Below are 27,851 nucleotides of genomic sequence, written 5' to 3'. Positions count from 1 at the left end.
CTCAGCAGACCCTAGAGGAACATTATTTCACTGAATCACCCAAGAACTGTTATTAACCCCATTTCCCAGAGACAGCCACACAGCAAATTGGGAGCAGTCACAGGACCGGGGACAGGGTCAGCGGTGCACTTTCTGCTCCTCCGCTCTGTTTTACTCTAAGCTTTTTTGAATCGGAGTCTCGCTCTGTCACCCAGGCTGGTGTGCAGTGGCATTATCTCGGCTCACTGCAAAGTCTGCCTCCCGGGTTCAAGCAATTCTCCTGCCTCAGCCTCCCAAGTAGCTGGGCACCACCACGCCACCACACTTGGCTAATTTTTGTGTTTTTAGTAAAGACGGGGTATCCGCCGGGCACAGTGGCTCACGCCTGTAATCCTAGCACTTTGGGAGTCTGAGGGGGGCAGAGCATGAGATCAAGAGTTCGAGACTAGCCTGGCCAACATAGTGAAATCCCGTCTCTACTAAAAATACAAAAAATTAGCAGGGTGTGGTGGCAGGCGCCTGTAATCCTAGCTACTCGGGAGGCTGAGGCAGAGGAATTGCTTGAACCTGGGAGGCAGAGGTTGCAGCGAGCTGAGATTGCACCACTGCACTCTAGCCCGGTTGACAGAGTGAGACTCCGTCTCAAAAGAAAAAAAAAAAAAAAGAAAGAAAGATGGGGTCTCACCATGTTTGCCAAGCTAGTCTCGAACTCCTGACCTCAAATGATCCGCCCGCCTCAGCCTCCAAAAGTGCTGGAATTACAGACCTGAGCCACCGCGCCTGGCCTGCTCTAACTTTATTTGTCAGAAGAAAAAAAATCCTGGTGGGTCCTCACCTGGAGGGACCCAGGAATCTCGTGACTCCACCTCCATCCTTGGAGGCCCTCGCTGCCTGCCCAGCTTGGACCAAGCCCCCTCTAGGCTGGACTGCTGTTCTCCCTCCCTAGATCCCGCTGGGGTTCCCTCCTCACCCAGCCTCCCGGGCCTGCAACTGCTCCCCCATCCCTCCCCTCCCACTTCCCGGACTCAGCCCGCCCCCTCCCCTTGCTGCCATTCACCCCGCAGCCTGCCCCTCCCTCTGGGCCTGGCCAATGTCAGGGACTGGGCTGGCCACCCTCCCCGCCCCGCACCCCACCCCAGCCCCGACGCAGCTCTCGGTTCTGCAGCGGAGCATAGGCGACCACCACCGAAAGAGGCCACCATGAGCTGTCTGGGGTGAGTAAGGGGTGAGCCCCTTGCTAGGAGAATCATAAGAGGGGAAAAAAAGAAAAAAAGTTATTTCTAGAGCCGAATTTGCCGCGGAGATGATGCGCCGGCTCTGAGCGCTTCCTGGGGAGCTGATTGACAGGCAGCCCCCTGTCCCGCTCCTCCCCACCAGGGATGGGCCAGCGGGGCGCAGGCGGCCCAGCTGTCCCCCAGGAAGTTGGCTCGCTCGTCTCCAGGCTGCTGGCAGCCCGGCACGGCTGGAGGCCCTCTCGGTTCTCCTCCTCTCCCCAGAGCGCTGCTGGCGTCTGTTCCTGCCCCTCTCCCGGGCCAGCCCGCCTGCCCCCCGGGACAGCCCCAAGCCCGCCTTTCCCAGCCGCTGCTGGTCCCCAAGCCGCCGGCAGCCGCTGCAGCAGGTCGGGCAGGGCGCGGGAGGGGGAACACCCTTGGGTGCGCTCGATTTAGAGCCCGGGCAGCGGGAGCCCTGGACACCTGGGGATGCCCGGTCCCCGCAGCCTGAAACGGCAGCCTCTGCTGTAAGCGCCAGGAAAACTGGGGAGGCTACTGGAGGAAGGGGCGGCGCCCAGCTGGGCTTTGCAAGGAGAATGTTACCCTGGCAGTAGAGCTTCAGCCACCCCCTACCTCTTCAAACCCCCACTTACCAACAACTCCCTCCCCAGGGCTCGCCTGTCACCCATGGCCCCACAGTGTGCTGGTCTCTAGGGTGGCAGCAATCTCTGGGCAGCCCCATCTGGAGAGAGGTCAGAGGGGGCATGAAGGAGCCAGAGACGCAGCTGTGATTCCCAGGGTTGGGTGCCAGTTGATGGCTAACTCGGCACAGAGCAACCAGGGCAGGCTTGGAGGAGGCAGAAGGAGGTGGCGGTGCTGTGGCTTAGTGACTGGTGGAGTCTGGTGGTGCCTCCTGTGGATGTGGGAGGACGGTCCCCAAGGAGAGTTCAGATGGGCCAGGTGCTAGCCACACAGCAGAGGGCAGTGCCACCCTGGCCTATGGCATCCAACAGTCCCCAGCTGTGAACCACCCAACAGGGAGTAGAGGGGACCACAGAGGGCCACCACTTGGGCCTTAGGACCCCACACTGGGGAGAGACAAGGTTTAATTTTTTAAAGAATTTATAAATAGAAACAGGGTCTCACTATGTTGCCCAGGCTGGCCCGGCCTCAAGAGATCCTCCCATCTCGGCTTCCCAAAGTTCTGGGATTACAGGTGTGAGCCACTGTACCCCACCAAGAGGTAAGATTTGAGTGAGAGATTGAACAGCCAAAGGGTGGTAGGCAAAAAAATATACACATGTGTGTGTGTCAAAGCTCTGCAAGGAGGCCAGGACCCACCCAAATCAGAGAGGTGTGGCCTCACTAAAGTGTGATCCCAGTGGCCAGCATAGAAGGCTTGGGGAGAAGTAGAAGGGACCAGTGACACCATGAAGCTGGGCCATCTAGCACAGTAGTCACTAGCCACACATGGTTATTTAAAGTTAAATGTGGCCAGGCATGGTGGCTTATGCCTGTAATTCCAGCACTTTAGGAGGCTGAGGCGGGTGGATCACCTGAGGTCAGGAGTTTGAGACCAGCCTGGCCAACATAGTGAAACCCCGTCTCTACTAAAAATACAACAATTAGCTGGGCAGGGCCCAGCGTGGTGGCTCACACCTGTAATCCCAGCAATTTGGGAGGCTGAGGCGGGCAGATCACCTAAGGTTGGGAGTTTGAGACCAGCCTGACCAACATGGAGAAACCCCGTCTCTACTAAAAATACAAAATTAGTTGGGTGTGGTGGCACATGCCTGTAATCCCAGCTACTTGGGAGGCTGAGGCAGGAGAATCGCTTGAACGTGGGAGGCGGAGATTGCAGTGAGCCAAGATCATGCCATTGCACTCCGGCCTGGGCAACAGGAGTGAAACTCTGTCTTAAAAAAAAAAAAAAAAAGAGGCCAGGCGCAGTGGCTCAAGCCTGTAATCCCAGCACTTTGGGAGGCCGAGACGGGCAGATCACGAGGTCAAGAGATCGAGACCATCCTAGCTAACACAGTGAAACCCTGTCTCTACTAAAAAATACCAAAAAAACTAGCCGGGCTAGGTGGCGGGCACCTGTAGTCCCAGCTACTCGGGAGGCTGAGGCAGGAAAATGGCGTGAACCCAGGAGGCTGAGCTTGCAGTGAGCTGAGATCCGGCCACTGCACTCCAGCCTGGGTGACAGAGCAAGATTCCGTCTCAAAAAAAAAACAAAAACAAAAACAAAAAAAAATTTGCTGGGTGTGATGGCAGGTGCCTGTAATCCCAGCTACTTGGGAGACTGAAGCAGGAGAATCGCTTGAACCCGGGAGATGGAGGTTGCAGTGAGCTGAGATCAAGCCACTGCACTCCAGCCTCCAGCCTGGGTGATAGAGCCAGACTCTGTTCCAAAATAAAAAAGTTAAATGTAATTAATATTTGATAAAATATAAAGTTCAGCTTCTCAGTCTCACTAGCCACATTCCAAGCACACAACAGTGACAGTGACATATGGCTAGTGGCTACTGTACAGGACCAGTCGGATGTAGACCTTGTCCATCGTCACAAGATGTTCCCTTGGACAGCACTGCTGCTGTAAAGGGTGAGATGGGTCTGTGGTCACCATGTAAGCAGATTTCCTCTTCCTTCACCACAACAGTTAATCCTGCGACTGGGAGGCTAATTTGGGTCTTTCCCCAAAGGGATCCCGATCTGATGAAGTGAGAAAATGGCTTTCTAATTAGGACAGGCCAGGCAGTTTGGAAATCGTGACATGGCCAGGAGGGAACAGGAAAGCAGAGTCAGCTTTGCAGTCCACTAGTGTTTCAGGAAATATGGGTGGTGGGGTGGGGGGAACAGGGGTGTCAGGTCGGGGGCAGGTCATGGTAGAAGCTGGGATTCGGAATCCGGACAGACCCGGCTTGAATACAGGTTCACTCACTGGCAGTGCAACCTCAAGCAGGTTCACTGACATCCACAGTTTGTCTGTAAAATGGGGTTGGTAGTTTCTGGGTATTCCCAGCAGGGTTCTTGGTAGGAAACCATGTAAATGAACTCACCCAACTGAAAGCAGGAAAGAGGTGAGTTGAGAATCTAAGGGTGGCATGTGAGGGACCATCTGCACCCCGTCACCCTCTTCTGCTTCACTGCCAAGTGTCACAAACACCATAATATAGAGTTATTGGGGCTGGGCGCAGTGGTTCATGCCTGTAAGCCTAGCATTTTGGGAGGCTGAGGCAGGAGGGTTGCTTAAGGCCAGAGTTCAAGACCAGTCTGGGCAGCATAGTGAAACCCTATCTCTACAAAAAATACAAATAAAAAGTGTAGCTGGGTTTAGTGGTTCATGCCTGTAATCCCAGCATTTTGGGCGGCTGAGGTAGGAGGATCACTGGAGCCCAGGAGCTTAAGGCCAGTCTAGACAACATAGCAAGACCCCATCTCTTAAAAAAAAAAAAGTTTAAAAATGAGCTGGGAGCAGTGGTGCCTGCCTATAATCCCAGCGATTTTGGAGGCTGAAGCGGAAGGATTGCTTAAGGCCAGCAGTTGAAGACCAGCCTGGCAACAGAGCGAGACCCTATCTCTACAAAAAAAAATATTAAAATTAGCCAGGCATGGTGGTACATGCCAGTAGTCGTAACTACTTGGGAGGCTGAGGTGGGAGGATCACTTGAGCCCAGGAATTTGAGGCTGCAGTGATTCATGATCATGCCACTGCACTCCAGCCTGGGTGACAGAGCAAGACTCTATCTCTAAAAATAAATAAGAGAGGCCGGGCGCGGTGGCTCAAGCCTGTAATCCCAGCACTTTGGGAGGCCTAGACGGGCGGATCACGAGGTCAGGAGATCGAGACCATCCTGGCTAACCTGGTGAAACCCCGTCTCTACTAAAAAATACAAAAAAACAACTAGCCGGGCGAGGTGGTGGGCGCCTGTAGTCCCAGCTACTCGGGAGGCTGAGGCAGGAAAATGGCATAAACCCAGGAGGCGGAGCTTGCAGTGAGCTGAGATCCGGTCACTGCACTCCAGCCTGGGTGACAGAGCGAGACTTTGTCTCAAATAAATAAATAAATAGGCTGGGAGCGGTGGCTCACACCTGTAATCCTAGCACTTTGGGAGGCCGAGGCAGGCGGATCACGAGGTCAGGAGATCGAGACCATCCTGGCTAACACGGTGAAAGCCCGTCTCTACTAAAAATACAAAAAATTAGCCGGGCGTGGTGGTGCACGCCTGTAGTTCCAGCTACTCAGGAGGCTGAGGCAGGAGAATGACGTGAGCCTGGGAGGCGGAGCTTACAGTGAGCCGAGATCGCGCCACTGCACTCCAGCCTGGGCAACAGAGCGAGACTTCGTCTCAAATAAATAAATAAATAACTAAATAAATAAATAATAAATAAATAAATAAATAAGAGAGATATTGGGGGAATTCTATAAGATGTGTAGATGGAAGCACCAGGCATAAAATATGTGCTCAATTAGTATTGGCTTCTCTTAGGGAAGCTCTTTTTTCCCCAACAGCAGGTGTCCCAAGTAGGGCACTGCTGACATTTGGGAGCTGATATTTCTCTGTTGTCAGGGGCTGTCCTGCACATTATAGGATGTTTACCAGCATCCCAGGCCTCTACCCTCTAGAAGCCAATAGCACAACCCCCTGTCAGTTGTCATTTTATAACAAAATGCCAAGTGACTGCCAAATATCCTCTGGATGGACAAAATCACGACTGTTGAGAAGCACAACTCTGGAGGAATCTTAGGCAGTGCCTTTTGCTGGAGTAGACACTTCAGGGAAGTCCGGCTGTTGCCTGTCCCCTGGTGATGACTTGGTGACTGGGTGACCACCTCATGCTGCCCTGGGTCACCTGGCCACAGGCATGAACAGCTGGCCCCACGGTGCCCACAGAGACCTGGCCCTGGGGTAGTGTGCCTGGATTCGACCCTGGGCATCTGCTTCCTGGTTGCATCTCCTGTGCCCACAGCACGGTGGACGGTTTTCAGAGCCTTTGGCCATGCCTGGTTCTGGATTCTGGGCCACTGCAGCTGGCACAATACAACCAGGAATGGCTCCAATCATAATGGGATGGCTGGAGCCCCACAGACGTCAGGGAGCTGTGCTGGCTTGGAGGCTTGTCAGCTGCTTCTCTCCCTCGCAGAGCTGAGGACAGGGCTTGGAAAGGGCACGGCGTGAGTGGGCACTGGCTCTTGTTTCTGGCTGCTTTCAGGAAGAAGTACAGCCACGGGAGGTCACTTCAAGGTGATGGTCTTGCTGGGGCCAGGAATGGGGGGCTGTGGTGTGTGGGAGAGCAGTGTGGGGGCAGTACCAGAGACCGATGATCGGACCCACAGGGTCCTCCCTGTGCTGCCTACAGGTACCCACGGGCTGCCCCATGGGAGCTGTCCCTCTGAGTGAGACAGAGGGAAAGGCCTGGGGCATCCCGCCTCTGCTGTTCCAGCCTGTCTTTGGCGAGGGCCTCATGCTGATGTTCCTGGTTGGGGGTGCCCCTGAAGAGCCCCTCCCCAGGATGTGCCTTTAACTGGTTACCCCAACTCTATCATTTGTTCATCAGGCCTGATTCTGGGCCTCTCCAGTGGCAGTGGGGACTCCTTGAGACATGACAACACAAGCAGGCATGCTGGGGTCCCCTCCTGCTGCCGTTCAGGGGATGGCAGGCCCAGAGCCCCCAGGGAAGAGTCCAGACCTCCTTTCCTGTCGCCTTCCTCTCCTCTCCTTTAATGTTCCTCCCCTCTTCTCTCTTGGCAGGGCAGGATGCGCAGCTCAGGGAGGCCCTCTACTCCCTCCCTCCCCACTCACCTGGGGATTGTCACAGCCTGGGCGCCCTGTCCTCACTCGCACTCCCTGGGCCTCAGACACTCCACCTCCTCTGTGTTTTGGAATCCAGCTTCTTGTCCCACCCCAACAACCCCCCTCTGGGTCACCTCCCAGCATCACCCCGCTCCTGGTGTGCCAAAACTTTTGGATTCCTTCCACCTCTCCTTGAACCCTGAAACCCTGCCGCGGCTCCCTCCTGTTCCCAGAGTGGGGTCTCAGCTGCTGACCCCGGCGTTCAAAGTCTCCCTATCCAGCCTCTTCTCGGCCACAGCCGAGAATTAGCCAGACATGGTGGTACATGCCTGTAGTTCTAGCTACTCCGGAGGCTGAGGTGGGTCCCTCCCCGACCCCGGAGAAGGTAGAGAGGGCTGCTTCTAGCCGGCCGACTCCTGCTGAGCCCTGGAGTCCAGCGCAAAGGCCATCCCCTCCGGAAAACACTGCATGCTCTACCAAATGCCGTCGGGGCTTCCTCTAAACTGCAGGGACTCGCCACTGTGTGGGGGTTCGGGGCGCAGTGGCTGGAGAGGACGCAGGCGAGGATCCTGGGGAGGGAATAATGGACACAGCCAAAGGGGAGTGAGCGCGGCGGCTTCAAACCGCCCCCAGTTTCCGCTGCACCCCAGAACGACCAAAAGAGTCCCAGCAGGGGAGAGGCGGGGCCACCGGGAGGGGGCGGGGCCACCAAGAGGGGGCGGGGCGGGGCTGCGGGCCGGGACCGCTCGGGAGGGGCCGTGAGCGCTCGCCGGGCAGAGGTGCGTGGAGTCGCGGCGCGCTCGCTCCACTCCCGGGCTCGGCTACCCCCTGCCCTTCGGTACCTGCCGCGCCGCGATCCCCGGCTCCAGATGGGGAAGGACCAGGGCTTCTCTCGGCACTTTCGGTAGATTCGCCCATCGCGTCCGGCGCCTCCGGGAACCGTGCGCCTAGTGCGCCACGGATCCGCTTCGGGCTGGTTTGAAAGGGGGTGGGGCTGGAGCGTGGAGGGGCTTCCCTGCACTGGGTGGGCACCCTCCGAGCCTGGGCGGAGCCCGAGGCTCAGGGAGTTTGGAAATAAACTGGGTGGGTACAGGGGCGGCGAGGTCTAAGCGTTGGGCACTCAGAACCCGTGCGCGGCCCTAAAGAGTCGGTGTTGGGACAAAAGGCTGGGATTGAAAGCCCACTTTCCGCCGGGCGCGGTGGCTCAAGCCTGTAATCCCAGCACTTTGGGAGGCCGAGACGGGCGGATCACGAGGTCAGGAGATCGAGACCATCCTGGCTAACACAGTGAAACCCCGTCTCTACTAAAAAAATACAAAAAAAACTAGCCGGGCGAGGTGGCGGGCGCCTGTAGTCCCAGCTACTCGGGAGGCTGAGGCAGGAGAATGGCGTGAACCCGGGAGGCAGAGCTTGCAGTGAGCAGAGATCTGGCCACTGCACTCCAGCCTGGGCGACAGAGCGAGACTCCGTCTCAAAAAAAAAAAAAAAAAAAAAAGAAAGCCCACTTTCCTTCCTACAACTGGGCTGGTTGAGGGGACAGGACAGAGGGCCGAGACTGAGGTTGGGTGGTCTTGTGAAGATTGGGGGCATCTCATCCTGAGTTTGGGGGGCACGACCTCCCCACTGCCGTGCTCCCTATAGGGAACCAGGGCACCCTTGTCCACCCTTGCTACCATTTCGCTGGCTAATAATCAAAGGTGAGATAGAGAAAGCCGGGTGGGGGGGGGGGGGAGCAGGGGCGGTGGCTCACGTCTGTAATCCCAGCACTTTGGGAGGCCGGGAGGGGGGCGGATCTTTTGAGGTCAGGAGTTCGAGACCAGCCTGACCAACATGGTGAAACCCCTTCTCTACTAAAAATACAAAAAACAGCCGGGTGTGGTGGTGCATGCCTCAAGAGGCCGAGGCAGAAGAATCGCTTGAACCTGGGAGGCGGAGGTTGCAGTGAGCCAAGATTATATCACTGTACTCCATCCTGGGTGACAGAGAATCTCTCTCAAACAACAACAAAAAGGCCAGGCGCGGTGGCTCATGCCTGTAATCCCAGCACTTTGGGAGGCTGAGGCGGGTGGATCACGAGGTCAGGAGATCGAGACCATCCTGGCTAAAACGGTGAAATCCCGTCTCTTCTAAAAATACAAAAAATTAGCCGGGTGTGGAGCCATGCGCCTGTAGTCCCAGCTACTTGGGAGGCTGAGGCAGGAGAATGGCGTGAATCCGGGAGGTGGAGCTTGCAGTGAGCGGAGATCACACCACTGCACTCCAGCCTGGGCAACAGAGTGAGACTCCGAGACTCCATCTCAAAAAAAAAAAAAAGAGAGAGAGAGAAAGCTGGGTGGGAAGGGGACAGGAAATGGAGAGAGAGGACCCTACAAGGGGGCGGAGTAGTAACTTGGAGTTGGATTTAGACCTGACTCTGGCAGAGAGAACAGAACTGACCTGGGGTGCAAGGTCATTGTGTGACCCCCAGGGAGAGTCCTGTGGCCTGAGAGAGGCCTGTTGGCATAGCAGGCACTTCAGAGTCTCGGGACAGTGATTGCTGGACTGCCAGTCAGAGGGATAGTGACTGGTGGCAATAGTTGCTGTGGCCCCCCTGCTCCTGGCTCTGCTGGGTCAGTTGATTTAGGGCAGACCCAGGGCTGGGGACTCTGGGCCAGACTGAGTTGCATGGAGGGCCGGCAGGAGCCAGGTTGGATGTCTGGCTCACCAGGCAGCCTTGGCCTCTGTCTCAGCCCCAAAAACACCAAGTAAGGAAAGGGCCGCCCAGCCTTCTTCCATCTGTGCAGTTGGTGAAAGCCTGATTCCCACCTGGGGGACAGGGCCTTTTCTTTTTTTTTTTTGAGATGGAGTCTCACTCTGTTGCCCAGGCTGAAGTACAGTGGTGCAATCTGGGCTCACTGCAACCTCTGTCCCCCGGGTTCAAGCAATTCTCATGCCTCAGCCTCCTGAGTAGCTGGGATTACAGGAGCGTGCCACCATGCCCGGCTAAGTTTTGTATTTTCAGTAGAGACGGGATTTCACCACATTGGCCAGGCTGGTCTCGAACTCCTGACCTCAGGTAATCTGCCCGCCTCGGCCTCCCAAAGTGCTAGGATTACAGGCTTGAGCCACCGTGCCCGGACAACAGGGCCTTTTCTAGTTGCTGCTGGAAAGTAGAGCTGTGATGTCCTCTTGACTCTGCCCAGGTTGGACTCAGGAGTCGGGTGCATGGGGTGATGTTTTCAGAGTCTGTGGCTAGAGCCGTAATGTGATGGACAGTCTCAGGTGTGTTTCTTCTCGCCTTTGCCTGGATGTGAGACTTGAGGTCTGGGAGGCGCTAGGGAATGTCCAGGCCAGGCAGATGGAGGGGTCAGGTTCCGGAGACCTTAAGTGACCATCTTGGGGGGTGAGGCTGAGTTTCCGGATTTGCAGGAAACATTGCAGGTGGATGGGAATAGACACTGGGCAGAAGTGATCAGGACATTCATCCCATCCTGGCTCCTGGTTATCCCCCGGACTATCCAGACGTGGAGCAGAGCTCACTGCGGGGACAGAGCCTCCTCCCTGAGAATCCACACCCACTTCCTCCCACCAGACAACTTCTTTTGCCTGGCTGGCCTAATTACTCCTACCCACAGAGGTGGAGGGAAGTGTGAGGGCCGCTGGGACCCCGCAGAGGAGTTTGTATTTCAACTGCAAGGCCACTGATCCCTTCTCCCTTCTCCCCCTCATCTTGCCCTTGGCCCTGGCACCTGGTACAAGGAAGAGGGAATGGAGCCTTGGGATGCAGCCAGGGAGGCCTCACAGGCAACCAGACCTTCAGGGGCTCTCATTAGAGGTCCTGCCACAGTGCTGAGTGCTGAAGTCTGGGCTCTGATGCCAGCTATGTAACCATGGAGAGCTATGGGTCCTCTCTGTGCCTCAGAATCCTCTGCCACAGACCGGAGAGTCCATCAGGATGTTAACTGCTGCCGTTACTCAGAGATGGGGTTAGGCTGCTGGTGGACCTTCTGTTGACTGAGTTTCTCCTGTGTGCTGAGCCCTGGTCAGTCACTGTGGCTCAGGATTGAACTGTAGACCTAACCCTTGGAAAGCTTCTAAGGCTGGGTGTTGTAGCTCAGCCCTGTAATCCCAGCACTTTGAGAAGCGGAGGTGGGAGTATCGCTTGATCCCAGGAGTTTGAGACCAGCCTGGGCAACATAGAGCCTCAACTCTCCAAAAAATTTTTTAAAATGCCAGGCACGGTGGCTCATGTCTGTAATCCCAGGACTTTGGGAGGCCAAGGCGGGCAGATCACCTGAGGTCAGGAGCTCAAGACCAGCCTGGCCAACATAGTGAAACCCCTATCTTTACTGAAAACACAAAAATTAGCCGGGCATGGTGGCGTGCACCTGTAATCCCAGCTACTTGGGAGACTGAGGTGGAAGAATTGCTTGAACCAGGGAGGTGGAGGTTCCAGTGAGCCGAGATCTCACCATTGCACTCCAGCCTGGGTGACAGAGCAAGACTCTGTCTGGGAAAAAAAAAAAAAAAAAAATTAGCCTGGTGGCATGTGCCTGTAGTCCTCGCTACAAGGGAGGCTGAGGCAGGAGGATCCCTTGAGACCAGGAGTTCCAGGTTACAGTGAGCTATGATTGAGCTATGATCGTGCCACTGTACTATAGCCTGGGAGACAGAGCAAGACCCTGCCTCAAAAGAGAAAAAAGAGAGAGAGACAGAGAAAGAGTGTTTCTAGCCCCACAGCAGAGACCCCGGGGCCTTCCCCCTGCCTCTTACTTCCAAGGTAACCACTTTGAGAGTGGGAGCCACAGTCCCTTCAGCTTTGAACCCCAGTTCCTGGCTGGCACAGAGAGCAGGGGCTCCCTGCATACATGTAGGATTAAGTTGGAAGGAGGCCAGTGTTGAGTATGGAGCCTCATTCAGCTAAGGAAGCAAAGGAGTGGACCAGGCTGGGGCAAGAGCCTGGGCAAGAGCTTAGAGATAGGACTGAAGGCGGCAGAAGCGGTTTCTGGCAGGTATCTGAGTGGGCAGCTGCAGATAGGACTGGCCAGAGAAGCAAGCAGGAAGACTGGAGGCGTGGTGAGCGGCTTGTAGGTTCCAGTTTCCTCCTGCAGAGCCACCTAGAGACCAGGTGGGAGACAGTGGGTGGTGGGGATCCCTGACTTGGGGCTTGGCCTGGTGGGTGCAGAGGGAGTCAGGGAAGAGGCCAGAGAAGGAGGACAGAGGCAGGAGGAGGAACGGGTGTGTGGACTAGCTTAGAGGGGGCTCAGGCCCTGCAGTGGCCAGAGTCATGGAGGACGGTCCGAATGGGCCATTCCCGAGGTGGAGCGAGCAGGACGACACGTCCTAGCTGGGGGCGCAAGTCTGAGCACCGAGGGGGAGACTGGGGTGCCACCGGCTGCTGATCCCCCCAACCCTCCGCCGCTCCTGGGAAGAGGCGCGAGAGCCCAGGGCGGCGCCCGCGAGGACGCCCCTTCGGGCCGCGGTTTGCAGAGATCCGGGGTCCGGGAACGCGCCCCGACTCCGCCGTCCTCGCCGGCAGGATCTTCATCCCCAAGAAGCACCGGGCGCGCTTCGACGAGGTGGTGTCACAGGGCCTCCTGGGCAAGCTGTGCCGCGCCCGCCGGGCCCAGGGCGCGCAACGACTGCGCCGGAGCCGCAGCGAGGAGCGGCCCGAGCGCCTCCTGGTATCCACGCGCGCCAGCGCCGCGCCGCGCCGCCCGGATGAGCCGCCCCCGCGCAGGGCCTCCTTGCTGGTGGGCGGCCTCGCCGGCCCCGGGGGCGCGCGCAGGTACGCGGGGTTCACAGGCACTGGCCGCTGGCGCTTCCCTGCGGATGGGCTCGGACCGAAACCTGGGGAGAGGGCGCAGGGGTGGGGCTAGTCAGCTGGGTTGCAGAGCGGGACGGAAAGGTTAAGGGGAGAGGGACACGGGACATCTCCAACCTCTGCGCCCTAGGACCCCCTCTCCATCACGCTGCTCGCCCCTTCTTTTTCCCCGCAGGACTGTCCGAGTCTACAAAGGCAACAAGAGCTTCGGCTTCACACTTCGCGGCCACGGGCCTGTCTGGATCGAGTCTGTCCTGCCTGGTGAGGGGGTGGGCCGGTTGCCCTAAGAGTCCCTAAGGCCCAGGATGGGATTGTACCCCATGTAGGCTCCTGCTCAGCAACCCCTCCCTGCCAGGTACCATCCTTGTGTAGACGGTGTCCCCAGAGTGTCCCAGAGCCAGCAGATCTGAATTCCACTCCTACCTAAGATGCTTGAGGCCAGAGCCTTCTGCCTGAGTTGGGGCACCCCACCCCTGCCCCTCTAAATTCAGCATTACCCCAAGCCAAAGGAACCAGGTTCTGCATCCAGACCTTTTCTGTGGCCACAGGAAGGGCCGGGGACACTGTCTAGGACTCTGGGGCAGCCAGGACTGAGCTGGTGCCTACCCAGACTGTGCCCCCAGCAACACCAACTGCTTGGAGTGCCTGCGCTAAACTGGGCTCTTGCCTGGCGGGCCAGACTCAGAGAGCCAAAAGGGCCTCAGGGCATCTGCCTGCTGTCTAACCACCACCCCCTCCAATCTGGACTTTGCTCTCCTCCCACCCCACCTACCCCTTCTTGTTCCTGAAATCATGGCATCTTTTTATTTTATGTTACTTATTTTATTTTAGTTTAATGAGATAGGGTGTCACTCTGTCACCCAGGCTGGAGTGCAGTGGTGCAATCTTGGCTCACTGCAACCTCCATCTCCCAGGCTCAAGTGATCCTCCCACCTCAGCCTCCAGAGTAGCTGGGACCACAGGTGCATGCCACCATGCCTAGCTAATTTTTTGTATTTCTGATAGAGATGGGGTTTTGCCATATTGCCCAGGTTGGTCTTGAACTCGTGAACTCAAGTAATCCTCCTGCCTTGGCCTCCCAAAGTGCTGGGAGTACAGGCGTGAGCCATCATACCTGGCCTATATCTTAAATTAAATTAAAGTAAATTAAATTTTTTGAGCAGAGTTTTGCTCTTGTTGCCGAGGCTAGAGTGCAATGGCACGATAGCCCACTGCAGCCTCTGCCTCCCAGGTTCAAGCGATTCTCCTGCCTCAGCCTCCTGAGTAGCTGGGATTACAGGTGCCTGCCACCACACCCAGCTAATTTTTTGGTATTTTTATTGGAGATGGGGCTTCGCCATGTTGGCCAGGCTGATCTTGAACTCCTGGCCTCAGGTGATCTGCTCGTCTTGGCCTCCTAAAGTTTTGGAATTACAGGCATGAACCACCACACTCGGCCTATTTTATTTTATTTTACAGAGATGAGGTCGGCCGGGCATGGTGGCTCACGCCTGTAATCCCAGCATTTTGGAAGGCCAAGGAGGGCGGATCACAAGGTCGGAGATCAAGACCATCCTCGCTAACACGGGGAAACCCCATCTCTACTAAAAATACAGAAAAAATATTAGCCGGGTGTGGTGGCGGGCACCTGTAGTCCCAACTATTCAGGGAGGCTGAGGCAGGAGAATGGCGTGAACTCAGGAGGCGGAGCTTGCAGTGAGCGGAGATCCCGCCACTGCACTCCAGCCTGGGCGACAGAGCAAGACTCCATCTCAAAAGAAAAAACAAAAAAAAAAAGAGATGAGGTCTTTCTCTTTCACCCAGGCTGGAGTGCAGTGGCATGATCATGGCCCACTGCAGCCTCAAACTCCTGGGCTCAAGGGATCCTCCTGCCTCAGCCTCCTAAATGTTGGGATTACAGGCGTGAGCCACCACGCCCAACCATGGCATCTTGAAGAAGGCAGAATGTCCCCAGTGCAAGAATCCCTTTCTTCCTGCCCCTCCAGTGGGGCAGGGGTGCGTGTGCTTATATTCATTGTGGAAGGTGTTTGTAGGGCAGAGGTGTCTCCTAGAGCTAAATTGAATTCTCCCTCCCTGAACCATCTCCTCAGAACTGGGTCACCTGCTCGGTCCTGCATCCGTCCCCTCCTGGCACCTAAGTGTAATGCTCCTGGTTACACATCCCCATTGGTGGCCATGCCAGTGCGTTCTTTCCACACCCTGCGTGTCAGCACATCTCCAGTGTATGGATCTGTGAGCTGAGCATTGTCTGATCCTGTAGTCCCAGCCTGGGACTGATCCCATGCCTTTCCTGTCATAGGAAGCCAAATGGATGCTTAGATGGAAGCTTTGACAGATGGGCAAACTGAGATCTGTAGTCCCAGCCCTGGAAGAGCACTTCAGTGTCAGTGCATCATGCTCACAGGCTTCAGGCTGTTCTGAGACTTAATCCTGATAAGCGGCATGTTCGGGTTCTTCCCCAATTTGGGCATCACTAAATTGTTGACACCGTATTGTAAGCAAAAGGCCCAAAGCGGCTCTCTAGAGTTTCCTCTAGAAGTGATTCATCTCTCCTCTGTGGATGTGGCTGTTCCAAGCATGCCACCACCACCATCCCCATCTCCCAGTCTCTCCCACATGAGTAGCCAGAGATACCTGGCCCAGGGCCTTGTTAGAATCCAGGTGTGGCCGGGTGCAGCGGCTCACACTTGTAGTCCCAGCACTTTGGGAGGCCGAGGCAGGAAGATCACTTGAGCCCAGGAGTTTGAGACCAGTCTGGGCAATAGTGAGGCACGTGCCTGTAGTCCCAGCCCAGAAGTTCGAGGCTGCAGTGAGCTGTGATCGTGCCACTGCATTCCAGCCTGGGTGACAGAGCAAGACCCTGTCTCAAAAAAAGAAAAAAAAAAAAAAAAAATCCAGGTCTGCTGTTCTTCCCAACCGAACCTTCAAGCTAGTGGTCCCATGCCTTTCCTGTCATAGGAAGCCAAATGGATGTTTAGATGGACGCTTTTACAGATGGGGAAACTGAGGCCTGGAGAGGCTCTGGTAAATTAAGGATCAGAAACTGGGATCTCCTGACTCCTGGCCCAGTGCTCGTTGATCCCCTGCGACAACCTCTCTAGCTATCCCACCATTCCAGGCAGGCCAGATTGGATTCCCCACCACCATCACTCTCTCCTCCTTTTCAGTACAGGGAAAGGACTTCCCCCATCTCGCCTCTCCCAGGAAGTCTTCCCTAATTGTTCCCCCTCTTTTCTGGACAGTTTCCACCTCCCCCAGAGAGAACTTCTCGCAATGTGAGAGTATATTTTATTTAGCCATTGATCATTTTCCCTACTTTCCAAATTACATTTAAATGATGACTCATAAAAGAGGCAGAAAGGGCCGGGCGCGGTGGCTCAAGCCTGTAATCCCAGCACTTTGGGAGGCCGAGATGGGCAGATCATGAGGTCAGGAGATCGAGACCATCCTGGCGAACACGGTGAAACCCCGTCTCTACTAAAAAAAATACAAAAAAACTAGCCGGGCGAGGTGGGGGGCGCCTGTAGTCCCAGCTACTCGGGAGGCTGAGGCAGGAGAATGGCATGAACCCGGGAGGCGGAGCTTGCAGTGAGCTGAGATCCGGCCACTGCACTCCAGCCTGGGCCACAGAGCCAGACTCCGTCTCAAAAAAAAAAAAAAAAAAAAGAGGCAGAAAGGCCAGCGTGGTGGCTCACGGTTGTAATCCCAGCGCTTTGGCAGACTGAGGAAGGAGGATCATTTGAGGTCGGGAGTTTGAGACGAGCCTGGGCAACATGGTAAAACTTCGTCTCTACAAAAAATACAAAAATTAGGTGACCAGGCATGGTAGTTAATACCTGTAATCCCAGCACTTTGGGAGGCCACGGTGGGTGAATCACTTGAGCTCAGGAGTTTGAGACCAGCCTAGGCAATATGGCGAAACCTCGTCTCTACTAAACACACACACACACACACACACACACACACACACAGACACACACACACTAGCCAGGCATGGTGGCTATAGTCCCACCTATTCAGGAGGCTGCGGTGGGAGAATAGCTTGAACCCAGGAGGCAGAGGTTGCAGTGAGCTGAGAGATCATGCCATTGCACTCCAGCCTGGGTGATAGAGTGAGACTCCATAAAAAAAAAAAAAAAAAATTAGCCTGGAGTGGTGGTGGGTGCCTATGGTCCCAGCTACTCAGGCTGAGGTGGGGAGATTGCTTGAGCCTAGGAGGTTGAGGCTGCAGTGGCTCTGTGATCACACCTCTGCACTGCAGCAAGACCCTGTCTCTAAAATTTTAAAAATATATACAGAAGGCTGGACGTGGTAGCTCACGCCTGTAGTCCCCCCGCAAAAAAAAAAAGTATATATGTACAGAAAATAATTCTCTTGAAGCAAAGAGGAATCCCAGACCCTGACAGGAGCTTTCTTTTTTTCTTTTTTTTTCTTTTTTTTTTTGAGACGTAGTCTGGCTCTGTCGCCCAGGCTGGAGTGCAGTGACCGGATCTCAGCTCACTGCAAGCTCCGCCTCCCGGGTTCACGCCATTCTCCTGCCTCAGCCTCCTGAGTAGCTGGGACTACAGGCGCCTGCCGCCATGCCCGGCTAATATTTTGCATTTTTAGTAGAAACAGGGTTTCACCGTGTTAGCCAGGATGGTCTCGATCTCCTGACCTCGTGATCCACCCGCCTCGGCCTCCCAAAGTGCTGGGATTACAGGCGTGAGCCACCGCGCCCGGCCGAAAACAGGATAGCATTCTGCTCTCAAAGTAGTAACCTGCCGCTGACTGGCACACCCTCTCTTCTTGCTTCCAGGGAGTCCAGCTGACAATGCTGCCCTCAAGTCAGGCGACCGGATCCTCTTCCTCAATGGACTGGACATGAGGTCAGAGGCTATTGGGGACACCAGAGGTTGGTGATGAACTGCCCCCACCCCCTGCAAGACTCCTGCCTCTTGGGGCAACCAGGCCATGGTCACAATCTCCTCTCACCAGCTGGTCCCCAAGGTCTGTCCCTTTTCCAGTGGGAATTCTTGAATCTAACCCTCCTCCTCGCCAGTCTCCAACTCTAGCCAGGACCTCAGTTCATCCTTCCAACCAGAAAATACTCCAGCTCCATGCTGGGGACACAGAGTCACACAGAGGTGGTCTTGCTGTGTGGCCTCTGTGGGCAGGACAGGGAGGTCTGGCTGGTGGCCGTGGAGAGGGCTCACCCCAGTCAGGCCCTCCTGGGCCATCTCTGCTTGGCAGGAACTGTTCCCACGACAAGGTGGTGTCCATGCTGCAGGGCAGTGGTGCCATGCCCACGCTGGTGGTGGAGGAAGGGCTCGTCCCATTTGCCAGTGGTGAGACCCCCATGGACACTTGGCTTCCTTGGCCCACAGAGACCCTACCCGGGCTGCTATGTGTGAGATTCACAGTGCAGAGGACTCAGCTCTTCCCCTAAACCTTCAGCTTGCCTCCCCAGGGCTGCCCCCTAAGTGGTGCTGTAGAACCCCGGTGAGACTGGGCACGGTGGCTCATGCCTGGAATCCCAGGACTTTGGGAGGCCAAGGTGGGGGGATAGCTTGTGGCCAGGAGTTTGAGACCAGCCTGGGCAACATGGCGCAACTCTGTCTCTACTAAAAATACAAAAATTAGCTGGGCATGATGGCATGTGCCTGTAGTCCCAGCTATTTGAGGGGCTGAGGCAAGAGAATCACCTAAACCCAGGAGGCGGAGGTTGCAGTGAGCCAAGATCACGCCACTGTACTCCCACCTGGACAACAGAGCGAGACACTGTCTAAACAAACAAACAAAAAACCCTAGCATATAGTTTTAGGGACCCTTCCCAGGACTGACTCCCTCTATCCTTGGCCCCAGTGTCGCACAGCAGGCATGCCTTCCCATGCATGGCACTGGACAGCCACACCCCAGCTCAGGAGGTCCACTGACCTCAAAAGCCAGGGAGACTGCACCTGGCCTGGGGACTCTGGGTCACTCGTGCCTCTCCTGCCTGTGGTCCCAGCAGACTCGGATTCTCTGGACTCGCCCAACCCATCGTCGGCGCTCACCTCCCTGCAGTGGGTGGCGGAGATCCTGCCGTCCAGCATCCGGGTCCAAGGGAGGACCTTCAGCCAGCAGCTGGAGCACCTGCTCACGCCTCCTGAGCGCTATGGGGTCTGCCGGGCCCTCGAGAGCTTCTTCCAGCACAGGTGGCCGGACCAAAGCCGCGGTGGGGACCTGCCCTGGGTGGGCCCTAAGTCCTACCTAGACTCACATCCTAGTCTCCCTGCCTGAGCCTCCTCAGTCCTGTTCTCCTGGGGGATGCTCAGGAAGGTGGCAGCTGGTATCGGGGTCCCAGGGTGGTGGGCAATTAAGCTGCCCTGGAACAATCTCTGACTCACACCTCCTAGCCACGTGACCTTGAGTGAGTCTCAGCCTTCTCTGTGAAGTGAGGCAGACAGGGACCACCCGCAACATTCTTTTTTATTTTTTGAGATGGAGTCTCGCCCTATCACCCAGCTGGAATGCAGTGGTATAATCTCGGCTCCCTGCAACCTCCACCTCCTGGGTTCAAGCGATTCTCCTGCCTCAGCCTCCTGAGTAGCTGGGATTACAGGCATGCACCACCACGCCTGGCTAATTTTTTTGTATTTTTACTAGAGATGGGGTTTCACCGGGTTGTCCAGGCTGGTCTCAAACTCCTGACCTCGTGATCTGCCCACCTTGGCCTCCCAAAGTGCTGGGATTACAGGCGTGAGCCACCGCGCCCGGCCTCACCTGCAGCATTCTTGATGGGGCCTTCACCAGAGCCCCACCTGTGGGCGTTTGTCATGGGCCAGGCCCTTCGGGATAGGGTTTCTGTCTTTCTTTTTGGACCTCAGCTGCAGCCAGCTGCACTTATCACACTCCTCAGTCCATGGGTCATTATTACGGTCTCTGCAAAGCCTGTCACTTGTCCATACCTTTTTGTTTTGTTTGAAGGGTTTTTTTTGTTTTGTTTTGTTTTGTTTTTGAGACGGAGTCTGGCTCTGTCGCCCAGGCTGGAGTGCAGTGGCCGGATCTCAGCTCACTGCAAGCTCCGCCTCCTGGGTTTACGCCATTCTCCTGCCTCAGCCTCCCGAGTACCTGGGACTACAGGCGCCCGCCACCACGCCCGGCTAGTGTTTTGTATTTTTTTAGTAGAGATGGAGTTTCACCGTGTTAGCCAGGATGGTCTCGATCTCTGGTCTCGATCTCCTGACCTTGTGATCCGCCCGTCTCGGCCTCCCAAAGTGCTGGGATTACAGGCTTGAGCCACCGCGCCTGGCCTTGTTTGAAGGGTTTTTTGGGGTTTTTTTGGTTTGTTTTTTGAGATGGATTTTCGCTCTTTTTGCCCAGGCTGGAGTGCAGTGGCGCGATCTTGGCTCACCGCAACCTCCACCTCCCAGGTTCAAGTGATTCTCCTGCCTCAGCCTCCCAAGTTGCTGGGATTACAGGCATGCGCCACCATGCCTGGCTAATTTTGTTTTTTTGTTTGTTTTTTTTTTTTTTGAGACGGAGTCTGGCTCTGTCGCCCGGGCTGGAGTGCAGTGGCGCAATCTCGGCTCACTGCAAGCTCCGCCTCCCGGGTTCCCGCCATTCTCCTGCCTCAGCCTCCTGAGTAGCTGGGACTACAAGCGCCCACCACCTCGCCCGGCTAATTTTTTTGTATTTTTTTTAGTAGAGACGGGGTTTCACTGTGTTAGCCAGGATGATCTTGATTTCCTGACCTCGTGATCCACCCATCTCGGCCTCCCGAAGTGCTGGGATTACAGGCTTGAGCCACCGCGCTCGGCCCTAATTTTGTGTTTTTAGTAGAGATGGGGTTTCTCCATGTTGCCCAGGCTGGTCTCGAACTCCTAACCTCAAGTGATCCACCTACTTTAGCCTGCCAAAGTGCTGGGATTACAGGCGTGAGCCACCGTGCCCGGCCTGGTTTTGTTTTGTTTTTAAAAAAGAGGGGGAGGTCTCACTATGTTACCCAGGCTGGTCTCGAACTCCTGGGCTCAAGTGATCCTCCCAACGTGCTGTACCTGGCTCTGAAGAGTCTTAAGATGTAATTCACATGCTATACAATTTGCCATTTAATTATACAATTCAGTGGTTTTTAGTATATTCACAAATACGTGCAAACATCACCAAGGTCCATTTTAAAACTTCATGACATCAAAAAGAAACCCAGGCCAGACATCTATAATCCCAGCACTTTGGGAGGCTAAGGCAGGAGGATCGCTTGAGCCCAGGAGTTCAAAACCAGCCTGGGCAACAGAGCAAGAAGCCATCTCTACAAAAAGAAAAAATTAGCTAGGTGTGGTGGTGTGTACCTGTAGTTCCAGTTACTAGGGAGGCTGAAGCGGGAGGTTCACTTGAGCCCAGGTGTTCAAGTCTGTAGTGAGCAGTGATTGTGCCACTGCATTCCAGCTTGGGTGACAGAGTGAGGCCCTGTCTCAAAAAAGAAAAAAGAAAAAAACAGGCTGGGTGTGGTGGGTCACACCTGTTATCCTAGCACTTTGGGAGGCTGAGCTGGGCAGATTGCCTGAGCTCAGGAGTTTGAGACCAGCCTGGGCAACACGGTGAAACTCTGTCTCTACTGAAATACAAAAAATTAGCTGGGCGTGGTGGTGGGCACCTGTAGTCTCAGCTACTTGGGAGGCTGAGGCAGGAGAATCACTTGAACCCAGGAGGCAGAGGTTGCAGTGAGCCAAGATCACGCCACTGCTCTCCAGCCTGGGTGACAGAACGAGATTTTGTCTCCAAAAAAGAAAAAAAAGGCTGGGCGCGGTGGCTCAAGCCTGTAATCCTAGCACTTTGGGAGGCCGAGACGGGCGGATCACGAGGTCAGGAGATCGAGACCATCCTGGCTAACATGGTGAAACCCCGTCTCTACTAAAAAATACAAAAAACTAGCCGGGCGCGGTGGCGGGCGCCTGTAGTCCCAGCTACTCGGGAGGCTGAGGCAGGAGAATGGCGTGAACCCGGGAGGCGGAGCTTGCAGTGAGCTGAGATCGGGCCACTGCACTCCAGCCTGGGCGACAGAGCGAGACTCCGTCTCAAAAAAAAAAAAAAAAAAAAAAAATCATTATGCTTTATATCATGTTTTGTGTCTGACTTATTCACCAATTACTATGTGTTTAGCTCTGTCCATATTACTCTGTGTGTATTTCATACATGATTATAACTACAGCCAAATTCCTTTAGATCACAGTGGTGTCCAACTTTTTATTTTTGCTAGTTTCCTTTTTTTAATTTTTATTTTTTATTTGAGATGCAGTCTCACTCTGTCATCAGGCTGGAGTACAGTGGTGTGATCTTGGCTCACTGCAACCTCCACCTCCCAGGTTCAAGCAATTCCCCTGCCTCAGCCTCCCGAGTAGCTGGGACTACAGGCACTCTCCACCACGCCCAGCTAATTTTTGTATTTTTAATAGAGACAGGGTTTCACCATGTTGGCCAGGGTGGTCTTGATCTCTTGACCTCATGATCTGCCCGCTTTGGCCTCCCAAAGTGCTGGGATTACAGGCGTGAACCACTGTGCCTGGCCTATTTGTGCTAGTTTCTTAGCCATAAAAGTGACATCCTGTTATTTTTATTTGGTTTTCTTCTATCTATTTTATTTATTTATTTATTTATTTAGAGACAGAGTCTTGCTCTGTCACCCAGGCTGGAGTGCAGTGGCGCAATCTTGGCTCACTGCAAGCTCCGCCTCCCAGGTTCACGCCATTCTCCTGCCTCAGCCGCCTGAGAAGATGGGAATACAGGCTCCCACCACCATGCCCAGCTAATTTTTTGTATTTTTAGTAGAGGCGGGGTTTCACCATTTTAGCCAGGATGGTCTCAATCTCCTGACCTCGTGATCTGCCCACTTCGGCCTCTCAAAGTGTTGGGATTACAGGTGTGAGCCACCACACCCAGCCTTCTATTACTAATTATTTTAAATGCCTTTTAATATGCTTGTGAACTTTTTCTGGAATTTTCTCTATAAATTACCTGTTCATACCCTTTGTCCATTTTTATTTTCTTGGATTTTTGTCCTTGTTGACTGGCATGAAGTTTCTTGTATATTTTATTTTATTTTATTTTGTTTATTGTCTGAGACAGGGTCTTACTCTGTCACCCAAGCTGGAGTGCAGTGGTGCAAACACAGCTCACTGCAGCCTCGAACTCCCAGGCTAAAGTGATCCTTGTGCCTCTGCCCCCCAGGTAGCTGGGACTACAGGCGCTCACCTACCATGCCCAGCTAATTTTTGTTTGTTTGTTTTGTTTTGTTTAGTGGAGTCAGGGTTTTGCCATGTTGCCCAGACTGGTCTTGAACTCCTGGGCTCAAGTGATTTGCCCATTTTAGCCTCCCAAAGTGCTGAAATTACAGGCATGAGCCACTGCCCCCAGCCCCTTGTATATTTTGTTTTATTTATTTATTTTTTTTGAGGCAGAGTCTTGCTTTGTCGCCCAGGCTGGAGTCCAGTGGCACAATCTCAGCTCACTGCAACCTCTGCCTCCCCAGTTCAAGTGTTTCTTCTGCCTCAGCCTCCGAAGTAGCTGGGATGACAGGCGCCCACCACCATGCCTGGCTAATTTTTGTACTTGTAGTAGACATGGGGTTTCACCATGTTGGCCAGGCTGGTCTCGGACTCCTGACCTCAGGTGATCCCCCTGCCTTAGCCTCCCAAAGTGCTGGGATGACTGGTGTGAGCCACGACAGCTGGACACCTTTGTATATTTTAGATACTGATTTCTCCTTGATTTTGCAAGTTGTAAATTTCTCTCCCGTTTGTTACTTCTGTTATTAGGTCTGTTGTGTCTAATGTTAATGTGTCTAAGTTGGGCTTCCTTGAATAGATAACCTTGCTTTTGCATAATCAAACTCGCCACATTTTTGGTCCTATAGTTTTGTGTAGGGTCCAGCCCTACAGGGCCTGTGTGTTTTTATCTTCATGTGCGGAGACGAGAGATCATAGAAATAAAGACACAAGACAAAGAGATAGAAGAAAAGACAGCTGGGCACGGGGGAACACTACCACAAAAATTCAGAGATCAGTAGTGGTCCTGAATGCCTGGCCGTGCTGTTATTTATTGTGTACAAGGCAAAGGGGCAGGGCATGGAGTGAGAGCCGTCTCCAATGATAGGTAAGGTCATGCGAGTCACGTGTCCACCAGACAGGGAGCCCTTCCCTATTTGGTAGCCGAGGTGGAGAGAGAGGGGACAACTTACGTCATTATTTCTTCTATGCATTTTAAAGACTTCAGTACTTTCGCTAATTCTGCTACTGCTATCTAGAGGTGGAGCTGGGTGTACAGGGCAGAACATGAAAGCGGACCAGGAGCGTGACCACTGAAGCACAGCATCACAGGGAGACTATTAGGCCTCTGGATGGCTGGGGGCGGGCGTGACTGATGGCAGGCCTTCCACAAGAGGTGGTGGAGCAGAGTCTTCTCTAACTTCCCTGGGAAAGATAGACTCCCTTTCCTGGTCTGCTAAGTAACGGGGGCCTTCCCAGGCACTGGCGTTACCGCTAGACCAAGGAGCCCTCTAGTGGCCCTGTCCAGGCACAACAAAGGGCTCATACTAGTCTTTTGATCACTTCCTACTGTACTCCTTCAGCTCCTGTCTCTGTATGGCCTGGGTTTTCCTAGGTTATAATTGTAGAACAAAGATTATTATAATATTGGAATAAACAGCAATGCTATAAACTAATGATTAATAATATTCACATATAATCATATCTATAATCTATTTCCAGTATAACTATTCTTATTCTATATATTTTCTTTATTATACTGGAAGAGCTTGTGCCCTCAGTCTCTAGCCTTGGCACCTGGGTGACTTGCTGCCCACAGTTTTGGCTTTTGAATTTTTTTTTTTTTTTGAAATGGAGCCTCGCTCTGTCCCCCAGGCTGGAGTGCAGTGGCCGGATCTCGGCTCACTGCAAGCTCCGCTTCCCGGGTTCACGCCATTCTCCTGCCTCAGCCTCCTGAGTAGCTGGGACTACAGGCGCCCGCCACCTCGCCCGGCTAGTTTTTTGTATTTTTAGTAGAGATGGGGTTTCACCGTGTTAGCCAGGATGGTCTTGATCTCCTGACCTCGTGATCTGCGTGCCTCAGCCTCCCAAAGTGCTGGAATTACAGGCGTGAGCAACCGCACCCGGCCTGGCTTTTGAAATTTTAAGTTCTTCCCTGCTTCTGGGTCAAAAGATATTCTCCTACTTTATTATTTATTTATTTATTTATTTATTATTTTGAGACGAGGTCTTGCTCTGTTGCCCAGGCTGGGGTGCAATGGCATGATCTCAGCTGACTGCAACCTCCGTCTCTCGGGTTCAAGCGATTCTCCTGCCTCAGCCTCCCCAGTGGCTGGGATTACAGGCACGTGCCACCACGCCTGGCTAATTTTTTTTTGTTAGTAGAGAGGGGTTTTCACCACATTGGCCAGGCTGGTCTCGAACTCCTGAGCTCATGATCCACCCACCTCAGCCTCCCAAAGTGCTGGGATTATAGGCATGAGCCACCATGCGTGGCCTGCTCTATATGTTTTTTGTGTTTTTGAGACAGAGTCTTGCTCTGTCACCCAGGCTGGAGCGCAGTGGCGCAATCTCAGCTCACTACAACCTCCACCTCCCAGTTTAAGTGATTCTCCTACCTCAGCCTCCTGAGTAGCTGGGACTACAGGTACATGCCACCACGCCCAGCTACTTTTTGTATTTTTAGTAGAGAGGGGGGTTTCACTATGTTGGCCAGACTGGTCTCCAACTCCCGATCTGAGGTGATCCAACCACTTCAGCCTCCCAAAGTGCTGGGATTACAGTCATGAGCCACCATGCCTGGCCTCTTCTATACGTTTTAATCTTCACAACAACTCTATGAGGTAGATGCTATTTTTATCCTCATTTTACAGATGAGGAAACTGAGTCACAGAGAAGGTAAGTCACTTGAGAAAGGTCACTTAGCTGGTAAGTGGCAGAGCCGAGATTGGAGTCTGGCTACCCTATCCCTGGAGCCTGCCTTCCTGCCCACTTCTCTTTTTTTTTTTTTTTTTTTTTGAGTCAGAGTCTCACTCTGTCTCGCAGGCTGGAGTGCAGTGACGCAATCTCAGCTCACTGCAACCTCCGATTCCCAGACTTAAGCAATTCTCCTGCCTCAGCCTCCCGAGTAGCTGGGCTTACAGGTGTGCACCACCACGCATGGCTAATTTTTGTATTTTCAGTAGTGACGGGGTTTCACCATGTTGGCCGGGCTGGTCTTGAACTCCTGACCTCAAATGATCCACCTGCCTCGGCCTCTCAAAGTGCTGGGATTATAGGTGTGAGCCACCGTGCCCGGCCCCCACTTCTGTCTTTCAAGGGTAGAGATAGGGCATGAGGGCAGACACTGTGGCTTGGAAGTCCCGTCTTGTCTACGCCCACTCTGTGCATCATGGTAAGCCCGTGAGTATTGAGCCTCTCGTTCCTGCACCTTCCCCCAGGAACATCGACACCCTCATCGTTGACGTCTACCCTGTGCTGGACACCCCTGCCAAGCAGGTCCTGTGGCAGTTCATCTACCAGCTGCTGACCTATGAGGAGCAGGAGCTCTGCCAGGAGAAAATCGCATGCTTCCTGGGCTACACGGCCATGACAGGTAGGCGTCCTCTCCCCTGCCACTTCCCTGCCTGTAGCTGCTGACTGTCCAGCTCACCAGGTGAACATCCAGACACCTGTTCTCACCTGTGAAGTTTTTTTTTTTGGTTATTGTTTGTTCGTTTGTTTGTTTGAGACAGAGTCTCACTCCTGTGCCCCAGGCTGGAGTGCAATGGCGCGATCTTGACTCATTGCAACCTCCACCTCCCGGGTTCAAGCGATTCTCCTGCCTGAGCCTCCTGAGTAACTGGGACTAAAGGCGCCTGCTACCACACCCAGCTAATTTTTTGTATTTTTAGTAGAGAAGAGGTTTCACTGTGTTAACCAAGATGGTCTCTATCTCCTGACCTCATGATCCGCCCTCCTTGGCCTTCCAAAGTGCTGGGATTATAGGTGTGAGCCACCACGCCCAGCCTTTTTTTTTTTTTTTTTTTTTTTTGAGATGGGGTCTTGCTCTGTTGCCCAGGCTGGAGCGTCGTGGTGCCATCACGGCTCACCACAGCCTCAGCCTCCTGGGCTCAAGCAGTCCTCCCGCCCTGACATCCCAAAGCACAGGGATTACAGGTGTGAGCCACTGCGTGTGGCCTCACCTATGAGGTCTTACAGCTGATTTGGGCCCCTCCCACATAGATGTGTCCACAGCCATGCTCGTACACACCCAATACACCAGGGCTAGGCCCACATGTGGCCCCACGGATGTGCCTTCCCAGCGTGACCTTTATGCGGCGTACACAGCATAACCTGAGACTGTAGACACTGCACCTAACCACCTATGGTTTCAGTTTTTGCACCCACAAAATGGAAGTGATCTCAATGGCTGTGCTCGGTACTCTGAGAAGCGTGGCACAGATCAAGGAACTTGTGTAAGGCTGGACGCGGTGGCTCACGCCTATAATCCCAGCGTTTTAGGAGGCTGAGGTGGGAGGATCACTTGAGCTCAGGAGTTCAAGATTAGCCTGGGCAACATAGCAAGAGCCTGTCTCTACCAAAAAAATAAATAAACAAATAATACGTTTTAATTTAGCCAGGTGTAATGCGCAACTGTAGTCCCGGCTAGTTGGGAGGCTGAGGTGGGAAGATGGCTTGAGTCCAGGAGATCGAGGCTGCAGTGAGCTATGATTGAGCTACTGCCCTCAAAAAAAAACAAAAGAAGAAGAAGAAGAAAGAAAAGAAAAGAAAAAAGAAATTCATGTGGCTGCCGTTTACAGACGTGCCAACACCACCACCAGGATCGTGAGCCCACAACCGCATCCCACCTGGCCAGTGGCTCCCAGTGTACTCTTTCTTGCACATACACAGGCCTGTGGTGCCACGTGTGGCTGCCACCAGTCTGTTCAGCGTGCCCTTCGAATGCCCACAAACCCCTGCAACTCAGCATGCAGGCCATGTGGATGGAAGGTGTGCGGAAGCTTGTGTTCTACCCTGGTCTAGGCACCCTGCCCCTGCTATGAAAGCCGCTGCAGGCCAG

General features: G+C 54.1%; 1 protein-coding gene across 4 annotated transcripts in view; it reads left to right on the top strand.

The window, feature by feature from the left end:
* GRID2IP (Grid2 interacting protein) overlaps positions 1–27,851 on the top strand; it is a 61,864-nt gene that overhangs the window by 14,249 nt on the left and 19,764 nt on the right. For 2 of the 4 annotated variants that reach the window (XM_037995472.2, XM_073012804.1), the window contains exons 1-7: positions 7,747–7,889; positions 12,504–12,752; positions 12,964–13,049; positions 17,587–17,656; positions 18,021–18,115; positions 18,781–18,964; positions 26,230–26,384. In XM_037995472.2, the coding sequence (XP_037851400.1) occupies positions 7,855–7,889; positions 12,504–12,752; positions 12,964–13,049; positions 17,587–17,656; positions 18,021–18,115; positions 18,781–18,964; positions 26,230–26,384 (874 nt within the window). In that variant the 5' untranslated portion in view covers positions 7,747–7,854. Of the gene's footprint in view, positions 1–7,746; positions 7,890–12,503; positions 12,753–12,963; positions 13,050–17,586; positions 17,657–18,020; positions 18,116–18,780; positions 18,965–26,229; positions 26,385–27,851 lie in introns of those variants that run through there. The other 2 variants (XM_037995471.2, XM_008018745.3) reach the window with 1 other exon arrangement.

This window comes from Chlorocebus sabaeus, chromosome 28 (assembly GCF_047675955.1).
Source record: "Chlorocebus sabaeus isolate Y175 chromosome 28, mChlSab1.0.hap1, whole genome shotgun sequence".
Lineage (NCBI taxonomy): Eukaryota > Metazoa > Chordata > Mammalia > Primates > Cercopithecidae > Chlorocebus > Chlorocebus sabaeus.
Note: the sequence above shows the minus strand (reverse complement) of the source record. Positions and strands in the feature narration are given on the sequence as shown.